The sequence below is a fragment of the Anopheles moucheti genome, chromosome 3, assembly GCF_943734755.1.
Source record: "Anopheles moucheti chromosome 3, idAnoMoucSN_F20_07, whole genome shotgun sequence".
NCBI classification, from domain to species: Eukaryota; Metazoa; Arthropoda; class Insecta; order Diptera; family Culicidae; genus Anopheles; species Anopheles moucheti.
In genome coordinates this window covers 78,538,839-78,557,989 of record NC_069141.1, presented here as the reverse complement: position 1 = coordinate 78,557,989, position 19,151 = coordinate 78,538,839, and the positions used below count along the sequence as shown (strand labels likewise).

The 19,151-nt window shown below is 43.7% G+C and overlaps 1 protein-coding gene across 1 annotated transcript; it reads left to right on the top strand.

The window, feature by feature from the left end:
• The first annotated feature begins 204 nt into the window (after positions 1-204).
• On the top strand, positions 205-18,589 carry LOC128303028 (alpha-tocopherol transfer protein-like). The gene is made up of 3 exons (XM_053039881.1): positions 205-215; positions 17,504-18,257; positions 18,335-18,589. The coding sequence occupies exons 1-3, from the start codon at positions 205-207 to the stop codon at positions 18,587-18,589; spliced, it is 1,020 nt and encodes a 339-aa protein (XP_052895841.1).
• The last annotated feature ends 562 nt before the right edge of the window (positions 18,590-19,151 follow it).

Genomic DNA, 19,151 nt, shown 5'->3' with positions numbered 1-19,151 from the left:
AATAAGATATCCACCGGCATCTCGATCGAGCCAGGGGGAAAAAACGGGGCGGCACCGTAATTAAGGATTTCTCGCGCGTGGCATCTCGAGATCTTCCGGAGCGTCCGGAGTGGCGGATGTTCACCCGAAATGTGAACGATATGCTCCGTATTTTCGCGAGGAAATTACGGTCTGGTTCGGATGGGAATCCAGCGTCCCGTACGGATGGGTGTCAGGTAAGTGTGAGTTGCCATCGAGTGAGCCAAGTGGGTTCTCGCTTTCAATTTTACAATTTCAACACAAAGCCACGAAATTGTTTATCTTTTGCCCGCGCTTGTTGGGTAAAGTTTTAACGACCTACAAGTACAGGTAGCAGGTAACACATGGAAGAGTTCTTGGACGAAGCGAGAGCCTGGGCAAAACCTTCGTCCAAGGATTGTGACATTGATGTGAACTTGTGCGAAATCTTTATCGAGTCACTGAAATCAACATTTGCGCCTAAAGGACGGCAACCCGCACAACTTCATGGCAGGGGCCGTAAGTTGTGTAGTGCAATTATAGAACATATCATTACCGCAGATGCAGTGAACTTGCGCAAATTTTTTACAGTACGTACAGTGTGTGCGGCTGAGAATGGAAATAATTAAGGTACTCTTACACGAGATTGTAAAATTATCGTTAAAACGATCTTCCACCAAGAACCAGCGTCATACACCAAGAAATTAAAGTTAGCTTCTCAAACATCCATCCATCGGCAATTACAACACCCAGTCTATTAGCCAATGTGCATTTGCTTAGAATAAAGCTATTAAGAAGCCTGCTCCACGGCCACTCACGTCTCGGCCGGTCTGCACAATTCGCTGATTGCATCAAGACCAATTGACAAATGGCGGACGTAAATCGTAAACGACGGCAATAATTTAATTTCGCATTGCTCGCTTACAACTGATCTGCATAATTTCGTCCCGGCAGCATAAATTGCAAAAGGCAAAAGGAGCAGCCACACACAAAGAGCATCAATTTTCCATTTCCATTGTCTTATGATGGCCGTTGATTTGATTTAAATATTTATCAAATAGAATGTCATTGCATCGGACAAAATAGCGGGGAAAAAGCTTTTCATCTATAAATTTCTGACCTGGAGCTATAGATGAACGAACGAGATTGAATGTTCGCTTTAGGGATAGCAAAGAACAAAAGCCACAAAATTCCATACCTAAAGGAATGCAACATAAAAAAATAATTATCTTCCGTATATTCGTATAATAATTTATTCCACTACTTTCAGGCACTATCCTACACAAGTATCGTTCCGTACTGAACTGTACAGTAAAAATGAATTTTAAAATTAATTACGCTTCTTCGTGTCACGGCACTCCACACCGCCGTTGCACTACACCAGGGGGTGTGCAGAGGAATTGATTCTTAATTAAGTTACGATATTGTTTTCGCTTCTCCGACCATGTCTCACACTGTGTTCCCTTTCACTATCTCGCTTACAGAATTTTCCAATCATTTGACAAATGAGACCAGTATCCAGAAAAAAGCAACGCACCGATGCACAAAACAAGTGCATCGGCAGGCGAGGGCATTCTTCACCTTCAGCTCGGAACGAAATTTCGTTGGGTCCTCTCCCGCGCAGCCTGAAATTGTTTCGTGTCATTGATAATGGTTTTCCCACTCCGGGTACCCGAAAATTTGGGATTAAGGAATGAACATTCGCGGAAAATCAACGAAAGCAAAGGGATGCAGCAGCGTATCAGTAAGCCGCCTGTGGTCTCTCGCCAGAGTGGTGAGGTCCCCAGGACTACCACGGAAAAGAAATAAACATCGCGTCCGAACGGGGGGCAACGCGCTGGCGGTAAAATTAATTAATATTTATCATAATCCGGCTGAGCGCTACCGAATGAGGTCACAAATGATGGCGCATCTGTGATGCCCAATTTTACACGCCCCAGCGATCGGATGCGAGAGGACTTCAGCAGGAGCGTTATAAGCGCATATAAAAGATCGTGGAAAAAAGTGTAATAATTCATTGACTTCCGAGTAGTACACCTCCCCCCGAACGGCGCAGATTCTCGTGCAAACATATTTGCAGCACACAATGTGCAGAAGGTGCATCCCTTTTGTTAGCCATCTGGTAGCCTATTGTTGTGAGGACAGAATAATGCACACATGCGATGCGATCGCAGCACCACGGAACACAGGACTGCGTGGCACGTGTGTCTTTCGCACGAACATTGTGGGGAAATTGCAATTTAATGATACGCTCCGGTGGACATTGCGTCAGTTGTAATACACGTTATCCAGTGCATGTGGGAAAGACTCTCAATTTGACAGCTACCAGTGAAAATATGTGGCAAAAAAAAAGGGAAGTGCAAAACACGGTTCAAGCATGGAGCAAAACAACAACAGTGCTAACGGAATGCGATGTGGCATTTGTATGGAATTGCGCGCGGATCATCGGAACACCGATATGGGTGTGATATGGGGGGAAACGAGATATTCAATTTCATGTTGCACGTACAACAATATTCCCTATTAATGGTTATTGATAAACTTGGCACAGCAGAGTAAGGGTTTCACCTTCGCAACTTTGTAGGCTGCCATATTTGACTTGTGGTAAATCTATCACAATATCGATATTATTTTTAAATGTTAAATACAAAACAATAGCAATGTGAAAAGCAGAGAAAAAAGGTATTGCGTTACAGTTCAATTGGTTCGATTCATTTAATTTGCGAACTAATTTGTAATCGATTTAAAATAGTGTTAAGTGCAATAATTGATTTTGCAGTTCATATTTCGAACCATCTTTAGAACTTTCATTTTCGAATAGTAAGGGATAATCGGAAACCCTTTTAAATGGTTTCCGGATAATTGGATATTCACTTCACTTAACCCGATGTTGTAGTTAATTAAATTTTTAGTTCATCTCGTAGTAACTCTGCTTACCTAGACTTATCTTTATCCCTTTGAAAATGTCAAATGTCAAATATTATTTCTACTCTATTTCTAAACCCATTTCTTACATAAATGTTAGAAAAAGTCTAATTCAACAGACTACAAATAACGGAGTTTTGAATCAATACTTATTAAGAACCTGCCTGAATAAGCCACACCCTAAGAGTTCCAATTGAACTTTTTTGATGAGCTGCAACATAAAAAGCAAGCATAAAACCACACGCGTATCAGGTGCGAACACAAACTTCATTTCATTCTCGATTGTCCCTAAAATACGTCAAAACCCAATGCAATTTGTAATTTCGGCAACGTCATCCCAGATTCGTGCAGTTTTATTATTTCTGCCATTTCACCATAAAGAATTTGTGACATCGCATCGCATAGCGTGATCATCTACAGGCGCATTGAAAACGGTTATTTCCATGATGTGACGCATAAAACGAAAACAGCCAAAGGCAGATGGGACACAGGCATCAATTTAAATTAATCACCAACGATCGTTCTAAATGCAAAGAAGTGATGAAATTTTATATTTTTAAATTGTTTCTGTTTTTTTTTTGTTTATAGCTAGCTGCACACATGCGTATGACGATATCAAGCTGTCGGTTAAATCGAATACACAAAGAACTCATCTGCGGTTGCATCTTAAAAAAACCAAGGTTATATCGAGCATGTTCAGCAGCAGAAGAGAACGGTAGCATACAAATGTTTCTGCAAATGAAAACGAATCGTAATCGAGAAATGGTTGACTGTTTTCATTACTTACGAGACAGGGTGGGGTCCTGCTCGCGGTGTACATTTTAATTTCGTGCCGATGTTGTTGTGGGTTCCACTTCACGGTAATGAATGTATTGCTTAATTTCGATCCCGGTCATACCACAAATGAAGATTTGTGCATCCGTGTGCACTCCGGGACCTCTGAGAGGCCATCATTCTAGCTCATGCGGCAAAAAAAGGGCCCCGGGATGAATCTGATGGTAAATTAATTGTTATTTTTGCTCCTTTTTTTTCTTCCTCGCGGTACGAAAAGATGCTTCGATCATAAATTGTACCCGGTTTTACATAAACCGTTGAGGGCTGTAAACTTCCCCGCGTTGCTCTTTAGAGTTCCTTTAGGGAGCCATGTCCTTTCTACGCCATGGCCACAACGCCCAAAGGGTAATAATATTGAGCATTGCAATGGCATCCAATATAACCCGGTTGTCGTCCACTGATTGGGAACAAGCGGTGCAAATCGTCCCCCCTACTGGTTGGATGATTTGTTGTGTTTTCTCTCTTTTTCTCCTTTCTCATCAAAAAACCACCATCCAAAGAACGATCCCATTCGAGAACCCTTCTGTTACCTTTGCACCATAAGTACAGTATTCTTCACTCATAAATAAGTCTCCCACAATTTCAATTTACACCTACGCGAACGAACACACACTCACAGAAGGTTCCAGCGCGGAAAAAGGAAATGAGATTCATCTCGTGGTATCACACCGGCAGTTTGGCTTCAATTCTCACGAGCCGCCCTTACGCTAACGTACGGAAGGGAGGGTGTGTAAACGCGAGGGAACCAAACAGTACGACACATAAATTACCACCAATCGATTTTGAATAACGTCACAAAATAAAGGTAAAAAGGTACGGCCGGTAAGGGACGGGATAAACGCAGCGGGAAGGAACGCAGACGACATGGCGAGCATACAATCGTCTTCAATCATCGTGGGATCAAGAAGAAGCACAATACGCAATACGCAAAGGATTATACACGGGCCCGGGACGGAAATGATGCGTCTCGAAGGCAGAAGATCCAAGCATTCAGTTGCTCCCAGCGCGATGCACGGCCATATCTTCTTCCGACCATCAGCCAAGTCAGAAGAAGCAGCAGTAAAACGAAATGAAATGAGTTGGGTCGGGTTAAAACCGTCCGACAGTTCCTGCTCGACATTGTCGACGCCTCGTTGCTCGGTTTTGTTTTTATTTCGGGGGTTTTGTGCCCGTGTTCGCGCTCTAGAAGACGCGGATTGAAGACGACTTATATACGGAAAAATTTGTATATTATGCCGATGATAGCCACTCATGTTTTCGGTCGGCTCCACCTAAATTCCGCTTCCCAGGTTCGCGGGACGTATCGAGCCGCTGCCTGCACACATTTATCTTACGCCTCTCGTTGATGTACGCGCGCTGCGCCGGGGAGGTTTATTTTCTCTCTTGCGCCAAACCCGTTGTGTTGGCGGCAACGCGCGTTTCTGTATTTTTCTCTTACTTTTATTGGCATTTTGTCCGTCCGCGTACGCAGCGCGCACGGGTCTTGGGCTTTTCTTCGCGCCATCAACACAGGGGTCGGCCCAGGGGTCGGATTAAGCGAGGTAATCCACCTGGATGATGACCGGGGAGTGCATTTCCCGGGAACACGCACGGGAACACGCATGGCTGCTAATCAACCCGGTCTGCCCACGCGCCCATCCAAATGGAATGTGGCGAAAGGGCAACGTAATAAAACAAGGGCAGATGGATGAAGCAGGGTGAATACTACTAATTCGGGTTTTGAGGGTATGGGAAGCGATAAATTTCCCTCGCGTGTCGTAAAGGGTTTAAGCAAACGTAACAAATAGTGTAATCAATGTGTCGGAAACTAGATAATCAATTTAAAATTATTTTCTTGAAGAGAGAGCATTTTATGTAAAAGAACACAAAAAAAAGTTGTAAATCTTATAAGAACAAACCCTCAGTCACCCTAAACTGCTGTATGTGCAAAAAATAGAAAAAAAAACATTCTGAAGACGTAAACAATGCATTAAAAATGTTTGACATTTATTAGAACTTATGTAAAATTATTTTTTAATGATATAAGAGTCTAAAAACGTATATTACAGGGTTTTCGAGTTTAAGGAAACAAAGGGATTTTTCGTGTTTTTGGATTATTTTCCAGTTGGAACCAGTTTTTAGAGGGAATTATACACTTTTTGAAACATTCATTAACGGAATTCGACGGAAGTTGAAAAGACTGAATAAATTACACCAACCTTACTCATTAAACGAAAACCCTGTGAAGCAAAACAAATTAGCAATGAATAAAATAATTTTAATTTCAACATGCAAATAAAAATTATAAATAATTAATCAATTCTTATCAAATCTCCTTAAATTCGTCACCAAAAATTTATACAATAAATATAAGAAAATAAATCAACATAAGCAAAAGTTTATCTGTTAAAGAATGTTTCAATTTACTTCTGTTCTGTGTAAACCGTCCAATCAAAACGCAAGAGAAGGTTTCATTTTTGTTTTTCTTCTGTGTATCCGAAACCCAAAATTTAACAAATTACAATGTACGATGCAATTTGGTGAGCATACATGCAACATGTCCACCTACGCAAACAAATTAAAATCCGGTTCAATGCATCGCACCCCCCCTTACGACTCCATCAATTTTAAAAACGCTTGTCCTACCACTCCATCCGCACGCACACGCTTACAACCCCGGCATTTACCGACAAAAGTATGCTGCAACAACACAACATGCCACTGCAGTCCGGTGTGATAAGACCGGTCAGGAAAGGGGGGGCCGGGCTGAGTTCACAACGAAACGTCCTGATCACACGTACGGCCCCAGACACATAATCCGTGGCCGGACACGGCATAAAACAACAATGCAATTTGAGACAATTAATAATACAAAAGAATCGTAGCGCTCGTGTACCGAAAATATGCTATGCTCTACACGGCCCTTTTCGGCAGAGGATGGGTTCGGTTCGGCTGGTTGTAATATGCACACCTTCGAGTGGGAATGGGGCACCGAATCCCGCATCGAAAAACCCCCGAATAAGTGTCTCCATCCGGCGACAGAAAACAAAAGCAAACGTACTCATAATGAGTGCAAGTCATGTACGTTTTTCCCTGTTCCCCGTTCGGAAGAGACGTTCTTGTTGTTGTCGTGTATCATATTTTGTCCATAACAGTTTCACAAAAAGGAAACATCTTTTCGTGCTCGCTTTATATCATTTTCATCATTGTTCTCGACAGCAGACAACCTTACGACCCGACCCCGGCTTTTGGTGGGGAAGTGGGCAGACAAGCAGATGGATGCCTTTACACCCCTTTTCGGTGTGTCGGTACGTGTCCATATGCTGGTCGGGGGTCGGGTTCAACCTCACACTAGGTGGTGCTAGTTTGGCGCCGGCTAGCATCGCTTCTTTTATTTGTGAGATGAACAAAAAAAAACATATTTGTGTAAGGCAACCTCCTATTGCAATTCTCCTTCCAGTCCCTCTCCGTCTCTTCCTTTGCCTCCTCATACCTCACTATGCTGCGGGGCGGAGAGGGGGAATTTATGCTCCATTCTTATGAGAAAGTTTTATGTTGAGCTGAAACTTTGAAGAAGTGTCATTTGAGTGGCTAACCGAGCGCTTAGTAACTATCGCATAAACCAACCAACGAACCAAAAAAAATGTAGGATGTGCAGGAAAGTTGTTTACTTCGTTTTGTTATTTTATTACCATTATACCAAGACTGGGAAAAAAAACCAAAAAGAATCGCCGAAGAACAATTTAGAGCATAGAAGCACTGCGAAGAAGGCAGAAGTGCCATAAGGCACGTAAGAATTTTCAAGCGCTGGAGATATCAAACAAAAACCAAAGCAACACGATTCGTGCCGGGAAAGGCTCATAAAACGAACAAACTCGGAACAATCCGGGCACAACGCACAAACGAAAAAATTGTCATCCCGACAGGGTTTTGCCCTGTGGTCACATTACTTTTGCCCGAAACCATAACAAGAGGTGGAAGAGCGACGCAAGCAGGGAACGGAGCATAATGAAAAATTAAGAACACAAACCCAAACCCACAAATAGACACCCACGTGCAGACGCGGCGGCAGCGTCGGCGGCCGAATCGTAAAGCGTCGGAAGCCTCTCAGAAAATCCCTCCGTAACGCCACGAAAACGATGGCAAAAGGGTGGGCTCCATTTGGCTGGAGACTGGCGTCTCAAGGGGCCTTCATACCCACTATAACTCCACGAAAACCCCATGCACCAAAAAAAAAAACACATACCTCCCCCGGACAATGGACACATTCCACGGGGCCATCTCGCGGAGAATGGTGGTGGTGGCGGCGTAGAAACGCGAGAGAGAGCTTGGTAAAATTACTTTTTCGCGATAAGATTTATGTCGAGACGATGGATCACGCAGCTAGAGCGCCGATGCCGAAAGGGCGCCATCTATCGCCGGCCGCCAGGGCTGCTGGGTAAGGAATTTTCGAGAATATTTCCCTTTTACTTTTCTTCTTGGTGCTCTCGGTACTCGAAAATCCTTAGCATAATATCCGAAATATTGCCCGGCCAGTACGAGTGATCCGCGGGCGTTTGGAAGCTCGAACGAATTGTTCGTGGAATTCCTGAATTTAGTTCGAACCAGATTAAGGGAAACGAAGCCGGTGATGACCATGGCCCGGGTGGTTATAAGAATTACATAAACAATTCCTTGGACAGGAAAATTTGCTTTCCGAGGAAAATGGCCCAAGCAGGCCCTAGCACGAGCAATCCCCTGTACATTCCATTAGAATGTAATAACTTTTTTTTTAAATAATCAATAGAAAAACTACAAATTTATTAAATCCTTGCTGTGAGATTAACCACTTTAAGCACACTATCTCTTCTATTGACTTTCATGCGCTGTGGGACATGCTTTTTTATCCGCTTTTCATCAACTTATTTATTCATAGCTTCGTATCAACGCAAATGCATAATTATAATTCAATTTTCCTAGCTAAAGTTCGCCTAGCGAAAGATGTTAAACAAAGACAATGCATAAATTATGGATGCTGCTGTATATAATTGCGATTCTATCGATCACTTTGAATCGCAAATTATTTTTCCACCTAAAACACACACACACACACCGGCGGCAGTTGAAAGGTTATTCATATTTAGCTGGAAATTGAAAAGAGCGTACACTGAACGAGACAAATAACAACAATACATTCATACAAATGGATCTAAATAATAAAGCCCGCCCCGGCCGGGGGAATTAGCATCTCTCGGTCGGTCTCTGGTTCGCCTAATGGCGTCGCTCATCAAATTGCGACTCTAGGAGGATGGACAAAAAAGCAGCACCGAATAAAAAGAGTATCAACTTCTGTATCAATTCATCCACCATCTCGTCGTCTGTGGTGCCATATTAAAACAAGGCATCAAAAACACGGACCGGGACCGGTACCGGGGACCGGGTGGGTGATAATTATGAGGACAGCTAAAGCATAAGAGCGTCCAGTACGCACAAGGGTGAGAAGTGTGGGAATATTTGATTAGTTTCGGACGGAAAGCTCATTAGCCGTGATGTGCGACTTTCGAAGTAGCAGCAGCAGCAGCCCTACCGCCACCAGTGGAAATGCTGCAGAAAATGCTTAAATATGAATCATTCAGCTGTGGGATTGGATGACGAAGGAGCGCGCTTGAGCTAGCACAAAATGAAAATAGCTACAAAAGTGAATAAAAAAAAATGAATCACTCACCATTCCCTTTGGAGATCTCTATTAAGGCAACATACCGGTATTAGTCGTTATTATATGCCAGGGTAACCGGGGAAAATTAATCTATCAGTTGGACAGCTATCAGCAGATCATTCAATGGTTGCCAGTCACAAATGAAGTTTTAGCAGAGTTATACAACTTCAACAGGGATTTTGTGAAATATTTCTCATCAAACGTTTAATGCTTCATCTCAGTAAAATCCTCGTGAGAGGATTCCTTTCTCTCACATCCGAATTAGCAATAATCTATCGAGGAAATTGTAATTTGAATTCTCCATTATCTATTTACACTGAGGCAATCCAGCCCAACCGACGTCAGTAATATGAGAGAAGCATGCAAATATTTAATTATGGAAATTTGCACAAGCTACATATTGATTTGGTATTTCCACAGAAGTACACCTACAGCGCCCATTATAGCACTCAGCGACTTCCCGAGAAACAACTAATTACATCCGATTACCACTGTGCCTCACGGTTCCAATATGCCGAGACCCAGCAAATTGTCCGGTACGTGGTGGAGTTATTGAAATTATTACAAACACGTTCGTCAAATTGGTTACACAGTTTGTGATGCTCCCCGTCAACAACTCATCCAGCGCGCGTGCTGTCAACGTCGTGCATATTATCGTCAACACCATCGGCGTCAGAGGAGGAGATGCGCCTGATTTGTTACGCATCAAATGGCGAAGTGTAGGCACCACAGCATCATTGTGTCACCGCAAAAGACACAAGACAGACGCTTCGCTTCACTTTGCCCGGGGTCTCCACACACACAACCCACTTCGCGCTAATGGCGCCAGCCAATTGCTATCACCATTTGCTAGATTAAATGGATCTCTTCGTTCCGTTTGGACGACAGTACTATTATTATTATTATCGTACGAGATCCCGCCCCCGCTAATGCCCTTGGTTCGGTATTTTCGTCTGCGGCGACACAATTAATTTGCACTCTAATGTAGAGATGTGACTGTGTGTGTGTGTGTGTGTGTGTGTGTGTGTGTGTGTAAAAGCAAGCGAAAGAAAAATAAACACATCCATACGCATTCCATCCTTTGGCATCGTTGCGCGGGACCACACTTTGTCAGTTTCAGGTGCTACTCCGTCATGGTTGGGGTTGTTTTTTTGATTAAGAACCAAAAAAAAAACAGATGCATAAAAAGCGGCGCGACGCTTTGAATTAATGGAACAAAGTTCGAAAAGAGAAAACAAAAACAAACAGCAACAATGCTACAAAACGCCAAGAAAAACAATAACAAACAAATGGGGGAAAAAAACACTAGCAAACACTAGCGAAACGAGAATGAAAGAACAGTGGTAAACAAGACAGTGGCTGACAGTGACAGTTTCGTGTCGCTTGCAGCTAAATGCGACTAACGGCGATGATGCCAACGGGCGGCATCGGTGGATGTTGTTCCTCATCTCAAAACATCTTAACGCACTCTTGCGCCACAACACCCGAGGACCAACCATCAGCCTACCTAACTAATGGCTGCGGATCGGCGAGAGAAAGAGCCGGCAGTACGACATTTTCGTGGATATTGTTTCACCCAGCGAAACCAAAAGAATAAACCAAACGAACGCAGAGCAAACACAACCGCGTACGCGTGATGCGGAAAGAAGATATCACACGCCCAGGAGAAGATGACATCTTTGGGGGCGACATTTTTGGAATTCCATAGGCAAGGTCTTACACGGGACGTATATATCTTCTGCAGTTGTTGTCATTTATTGACTTGTTTACGACTCCCCGGCACGCGTTCGCACCGTTTCCGGGCGGAAAGAATGCTGTTGAAGTAGTAATTAAACCAGATACGGCTGCCCACATCGAACCAGAGATCGAATGAAACCGGAAACATAAAATGCACGGTACAGAGTACATGAAACGATAAGTACTCGAGAGCTGGTGAGTTGTTATTTTGGTCGAATGGAAGTAAAAGAATCCGCCCCAAAAACCGGGGGAAAAGAACAGTGATAGAGCAGAAATCAATACGCACACTATTTCCCCGGCAAAAAGGGAAACCGCAACCTGGGCAACTCTTTTCACAAGAAATCAACTGTAACGAGGCGGATTTGAAGCAACAACAACAAAAAAACTATGTACCGAATGCGTCCACTTCACACGCAAAACTTTTTTCCCAACCACATCTTAGCGTGGTTGAGACCTAGCGATCTCGCACGGATCGGCGAATAAGATTCTCGCGCGAAATACATCACAACTCCACACAACTTCAGAAGCGGGCTGAGCAAGAGGAAAAGTTATCTAGCTGTCAAATGAAACTAGCATTTGTAAGGAACAGCTTTACGACAAAGGACACCGAACACACAGTACACAGTGAGCACTGGAGGGCAGCGAGAGTACTGCCGCATAGTTGATTCTGTCGCTAATTAGAAACTATAACGAGAAAACTTTCTTTATCTACACCAAACGCATTGCCCGCGGTAATCTGACAGACTACTCTGTTTCTAGTATCTGGAAGAATTTAGTAGTGCAGCATCCGTTGAGTGACTTACATAAAGCAACTCAAACTTTTCGCCTGCTGTAACTTAGTTTCTTTGATTGCAAACGGGAAGGGTTACAGGGTAAACTCCTGTTCTGTTCACAATGCAATGTTTCGATAACGTACCGAATTCGTATGGAGAAACTAGGGAAACTCATATTTCTGAAGCCTCTGCTAATTTATTTTCACGGTGCCTTACGTCATAGAGCTGTCAAACAGCATCTGTCAAACAATGATGCAGATATCGAACTATTGAGCTAAAACCAGGTTGTTGCAACCTTGAAAAAAGGAAATAAAAGTTGTGGCAGTTTTCAATAGTGCGATCACTCGCCGTAGTACATCACCTTTGTATATCTAAACAAATTTCAGTAAGTTTATTCAATACCTCATATCTGTGAGATGGGCGCCAAATGGTACACCCTGTGTTACGCGGGACGATGAGTGAATGCTACTTGGGCTAATGAGTAAAATGTTAACTGGGGGGAAAGGAAAAGGATCCGGGGCAGTCGCGATCGGGACGTGATCAATAACACGTGGATTAGAACATTAGAACAATATTTTTTCTTAATAAAGCTCTATATATCTTATATTCCTACATATCTCAGTAATAAATTGATGAGTTTTCTCACAATATCGTCCTAGGACATAAAAACAAAATGGTACCATTCATAATGTAAGATCTTGTTAACTTTCTTCCATAATCCAAGGATAAAAAACATCAAGCACATGTAGTTGACAAATGTTTGCCGACATAAAATATCGACAAACCCCGAGAGCAATACAATATCACAAACGCAAACGATCGTAGATTGTTGCTAATCAGATCCCGTTCACGATATACCAATTTGTCATCTCTTTCACCCGGCACTTGTCGTACAGGAAAAGGCAAATTAGATTCCGCAAGGTCGAACACAAAAATCACAAGCTATCCAAAAGAAAAACAAATCATCACCTACCACCTCCAGCTGATAACAGTGGTGGTGGTACAGCATAGATCACAACTGTTGGAAGGACAGTAAAAAAGCTGCGGTGATCCTGTGTCCCACAACAGCGGAGCCGTTCACCGTAGAGCAAAAAGCCGACGAAAAGATCAGGAGTACACAAGCACAGGACGCCGCTCTCATCAGCGAAAATATCATTTTCGTCGTTCAATCAAGACGATTAATTTCCCGTCTCAAAAAAAAACGACAACGGAAAACCTCATCAGGGTCGGCCGGCGCTGGTACACACACATGCCAAACCAAGCACACTGATTGGATGATTCGGAGATGAGATAGATCAAACGGAAGCAAGTCGTGGAAATGCGTGTGAAGCAGAAGGGGAAGGAAAAATAGCGGAAACCACCCAACACTGTCACCCCCCCGGCTGTCTGGTGCGACCCAAAACGGATGAAACGGAAATTGAACTTCTGCCAGACCTGGTGGCGCGATTTGGCCGTGCTAGACACGTCGCTGTCTGCTACCTTTCCAGCTCCATTTCTGCTACCCATCGAGACGACCGGCCAAATGATAATAATGCACCAGCTCCACCGTAGGTGGAAAATCCCAGCTTAGGAGCATCCTTTTTTTTGCCTTACGCGTGTGAGCACACAGAAAAACATACGGAACCCTGCTGCAAGTCACACTGCGTCTTGACGCCATGAGGCGGTCAAATAAGAAACTAACGACAAAAAAAACTGGAGCTACGTCGGCGTGTGCCATTGCGTGATGCTCAAAACATCATCACCAAAAAGTCTTCCATCATCATCGCCGATTCTGTCAGGGTTCCCGATTGCTAGATCTACCTTTGAGTGCTAGTTCCACGAGGGGAGAAAAAGGAAAAAGATGGATCCTCATCATTCTTCCGCTGAGTGGTGCAAAATTGATGAAAGCCTTGCCACCACTAGGGCAAACGTTGCTGCTCAGAATCAGAAGATCTCCATGCCTATTCCCATCCTGCTGGGAACAATTGATGGGAAAAGTTACCTATTAACTTTCTCACATCGACCGGTCAGACATTCGGGGCCATCTATTCACTCTGCCGTATGATGGTATTAAACGATCGTCCAATGAACCATTTCTTTGCCGCCAACCAAACCGAAAAACGGGACGCATTTTTGCGTTCACTTTACCTACCCCCCCATCGAGCGTTTATAGTGCGAGGTTTCAGTGTTACGGTCAATGTAGAAGCAAAACCTGCGTGTATGACAAGATTAGTTAGGGGCAAAATGGAATAAAACACGCAAACACACACCCACAATCATCCCTGTTCATTATGGGATGATGCTCCGGGAAAAAAGGGATGTTCTTGAGTGCGAAAGCACAAAGAGGCAACGGGAAAAAGTTGGCCAGAAAAGTTTTCTCTCGCAAAGGTATTGAATTAATTATGAACGCCTCAAGAGCTGTACCATTAGTCAACTACTTTGGCGCATTTTTACTTCTTCTTTCTGTTCCTTGTTTTTTTTTTTCGAGGAGGAGGAGTCATGTTAAGGGAAGGTGTTTTATGTTCGGTTTCGCGCACCCCCCGCTAACCTTTCTTGCCTATGCTCGGGCAAGCATAGAAAGTGGACGGAATAATTCAATCAGCCAAAGGATACAAAACTTAGGGCGGATTAGGGCACGGAGCGTGCAAGATCTTGTGCGCCACGTACGGGTACCTACCTTGCTTTGCTGGGATCTTGCTGGCTGCTACTTGCCCGGTACTTCACACGCCTTCTTGAAACAAGCTGTCAATTATTATCCACCACCGGATCGATCGGGTCCGAGGGTACGAAGGGTGATGGCAGTTAAGTGCTGACAGATTTATCTCTGAAAGTAAACGGAATTGTAATGACATTAGAGACATCGCACATGATTGCTGGAAGAAGCTGGAATTGGCCGTCAAGTGCAGTTTTGCTAGTGTGAAGCGATAAGTACATAAGCTTCAGGAAAATGGGATTATGCGATACACTGGGATCCTAAATTAAATCCTTGGCATGCAGTGCGCATTTCGCAAGTGGAAAAGCAAATTCAGGAACTGCCACAGCAAATACGTTTAAAATTTTGGTAATTCAAAATTCATAAATCAAGCAGAAAAAAAAGGTTATAAGTTTCCCCTCATTCATTGGCATGAGATTGACTCAGCACTTTGAACGAGTTCATTCGTATGAGCTTCTAGAGGAAATGATTCCGTCCCCCCCCCCCCCCCCCCCCCGGTTCGAGGGAGGGGGCCCTCCTATGCGGTTGCACCAGTTCAAAGCTATTTGCATTTAATTACATTCCTCCGGTTACACGTCGTCGCAATAGCCTCTCTCCCGGGCTCGTAATCCAAAAACCGGTGGTCGACATATGGTTAAAATAAAATTTTGCCGTAAACGGATTTGCGCACGGAAGAAGCTGCAGATGAAGCGATCAAGAGAGGATAAAATGTGAGTGAAATCCAATCATTGCATATTTCGTTACTGCTTTCCATCGTGCCTATACGTCCGTTGGTGCCCCGTTTACGGTTTTTACTTCGTACGACATGTGCAATAAATTGCGGATCTTAAGTGCAAATCGTTTCAATTAGCCTTCGTAAGCCCTCGGGCAATATTTGCCAAGCGACGTCAAATATTACGAGTGTCAGCCTTTTTGTTTGGGTGCCTCGATATGCCTGAAGCGATCCAATTAATATTCCATAGAATCAGTAACAGCTTATAAGTAATAAAAATGAGTTTATATGCTTGATTACAAAATGTATTGGATAGATTTGGTTCCTTAAAAATAAGGCAGCTATCGCTTCTGCTCTCCAAACCCTCTCAGATATTGGTATATTTTAAACCAACACTATCTGATCCTTCCTTCAATTCATCATCAATATTTATAAAAGTATGTTCAATAACTATTCTGTGTAAATAATTTTAACAACAAAAAGTTAAATAACTATACAATGAAAGAATAATGTTTGTCAGGAGTTGATGCTCATACCCTCGCTTTAGGACCGCGCCCGAACAAGTAACGTCTGTACCACAACTAGCGAAGACTGTTGGATCATTTTACGACCGCTTATACAGCACACAAGGTTCTGTGTACATATCGCTGATTGCCGGACCATTCCGTCGTGGCACAATAGCCGCGTCCGGCATCAAGATGATATTTATCGCACAGCTCCACACGAGCTCTGGTCACCACTTTTAGAGCCCCAGCATAAAGGAACGACAAATAAACCGCAAAAAAAGGACGACCCCCTTATATTGGTACGCATTCCTTCCTATCTCTTGATGTGCGCACACACAACCATCACATTGAATGCTTCACTTCGATCATGTACTTTCATCGGAAGTACATACTCGATTTTTTTTTATGGCGCTGAAGCGTCCTCCCAGCAAGTTCAAGGGAGCGATAGACTGAACCCTTGTGCAAAAGCACCGGGATTTGGCAAAGCGTCAAATAACGACGGCCGTCCGGGAGACCGGGGACACCACTTCGTTCGCGTTGGGGTTCACTCGCTTTATTTATCGATCCCGAGGCGTATTAACCTTGGAAGAGATAGTCAACGAACAGGTCTCTCCAGCGTATTGCCCGGAAGGCACAAACATGGCAGAATGGTGGAAAATCTATCCCAGGCAGCAAATATATCCTAGCCAGATCTGGGGAAAAAAGTACGAAAACAGGAAACATGAAATGTCTGCCATGGGAGAATTGTTGTGCAAATTATGCTCGTACATGCACTAGCAATAAGTTTAATAACCATTGAGGACCATGGAGACATGTTTGGTGTTCGCTAATGGTTTAGGCGAGTAACAAATCGTGCTCTCTTTTCACTGAGTTCAGTTTTCCTGATAATACGAAGGTGGAAAGTAATTAGGAATGTTCAATTAAGGAATTCCCCATATAAATCCCCAATAACCGAAGAAAAATATCTCTACAAATGTCTTCGTCTAATTCAAGAACATTGAAGAATATTTAGACATCCACGACTAGAATAAGAGCAGAAATCCTCAAAATGATTAGAGTTTTGAACACTAATTTGTTGCAAAGCTTCTCTTACTATTTTCATCATGAAGTTCCATGTGAAATTATCGCTTTACCAAAAGCCCAAGTTCAAGTTCATTTGAAACATTTCAAGTTGCCTTGGCGACGCACTTAACCATGTACCATGTCTCATGGCAACGTATGTTTGTACGTCACACTTGCCCAAGAAAAATCCCACGCAGATAATAAAAACTTGTACTTTCCATACATTACGTCAACAAAAGATATTGTCCATTGCTAGTTTTTTCCCTTTCTGCGTACATTGGAGGGAAAACAAAGATGGAGGGAAAAGATACTGAAGAAATTAATTTCGCCACAAAAAATTATATCAAACTTCATGTAAGTTATCGTCTTCATACGTCAGGGTAAGACCGACACCAGGGTTTTTTTTTTGGTAACGCTGTTGCTCGTAATGTAGAGGACGGTTTTAATGTGCTCCATCATAACATATTAGTGGCATGAAAGCTATATTAAACCGGCGGTCTCGTGACAATCTGGTCTTAGTACATCTTTGAACAGTCAGTCGCCCAGAGGTAGTTCTCGGAGTGATAAAATTCGGTGTTCGGTGTGGTTCAGAGTTCCCGCATTCATTCTTCTCAAAATGACACCATTGTCCAGACCGTGCCTCGAAAAGGCACCGGAAGTGTACGACGATGAGTACGAGCAACCGCAAGGTCCGGAAACAATCAACAAAACGCTTGAATTCATTCGTGAGGATCGTTCGGCGGTGGAACAAAACCTGGCACAACTGCGCGATTGGATTGCAAAGCATCCACACATTCGGCTGTGCCGCACGGATGCTCGCTTTCTGTTGCGTTTTCTGCGCGCCAGGAAACACTCCTTCCTGAGTGCGTCCCAGGTACTGGAGCGCTATTTGGCCGCTCGGACAATCCACCCGAGCTGGTTCCAGCGTCTGGACATCCGCGACCCGGAGCTGGCGCATCTTACCGACATTGGATTTGTGTACCCGTTGAAGGAACGCGGCCCTGACGGTGGTCTGATAACTCTGTGCGATTGGGGACTGATCGACCCGAAGCGCTACACCGTCGATCATAGCAATCGCATGCACGCACTGTTGGCCGAGGCGTACAGCGAAGATGCACTGTTCCAGTGTGCCGGTGTGGTGGCCATCTTTGACATGCAGCATGTACAGCTTGCCCATCACAGCATAATTTCGTTGACCGTGTTACGACAGGTGGCACACTACGTTAACAACGCCATACCGATCCGCTGTAAGGCGATCTACGCTGTGAACATACCGTCCGGTGCACTGTGGATGGTAAATGGACTGTTGGGATTCTTCAACGAAAAGATCCGCAATCGTTGCCAAGTAAGGGTTTTTTTATTTTCGTTGACGGTGTGAAAAGTGACACTAATTCGGTCTTAAAATGCGTGATTTATTTTTAGTTGTTTCGTGATTACGACGAGCTTGCGGAAAAGGTTGATCGAAGCTTGCTGCCCAAGGAGTACGGTGGCAAGGAGCCGAAAAGCGAACATATTCGAGCCTTCCGAGAGCAGTGTGAGCGCTACCGGGATCGCATGCTGACGCTGGACGAAATGGAGATCGACCTTGATCATAATGAACCATACTCACGGCACGTTATGTTGGATGACATCGAGGGCGGAGCCGTCGGAAGCTTCCGCAAGCTGGAACTCGACTAAATTGAAGCTCAGGAATTTTCAAAATGGCTTGATTTCTTGCTGTAATCTTCACCAATTTACCAAAATGATTTAAAATTTAAATCCACCCATTTCCAAGCTCACCAATCAATTATTAAAATCTTAATATTCCACATTAAATTCAACCCCCAGCAGAACACATTTCTTTACGTTTAAATTAAATCGATTTTAAATAACCTGAATGTAGGTTAATCTATCGTTCCCGACCATTCACAGCCGTATGCGGGCTTACATCTCAATCTTCCGTGTAACCTACACCCACCATAATTAGAATATGATACGACAAATTAGTGTTTGAGTACGTCCCGCATTGCGTACGAACGAGATGAAACCGAGAAAAAGGAGATTGAAAGAAAAAAATCAACATAAGCCGCAACATTAAATACCCAACCCGTCCGTACCGGTAGAAATGTGGGCAGCTTTGATAAATCAGCCAGCGGAGGCAGTGCCGGCGTTCCAATCGTCAAAAAACAGATACTTTCACACAACAGGTTTCACAGCGAGACCGTGAGACACAAACCCGCCTAAACGATGGCTATAACCT

Coding starts and splice junctions, on each gene's coding strand:
- LOC128303028 (XM_053039881.1), top strand. Junction 18,258..18,334: donor AGATCCGCAATCGTTGCCAA/GTAAGGGTTTTT, acceptor ATTTATTTTTAG/TTGTTTCGTGATTACGACGA.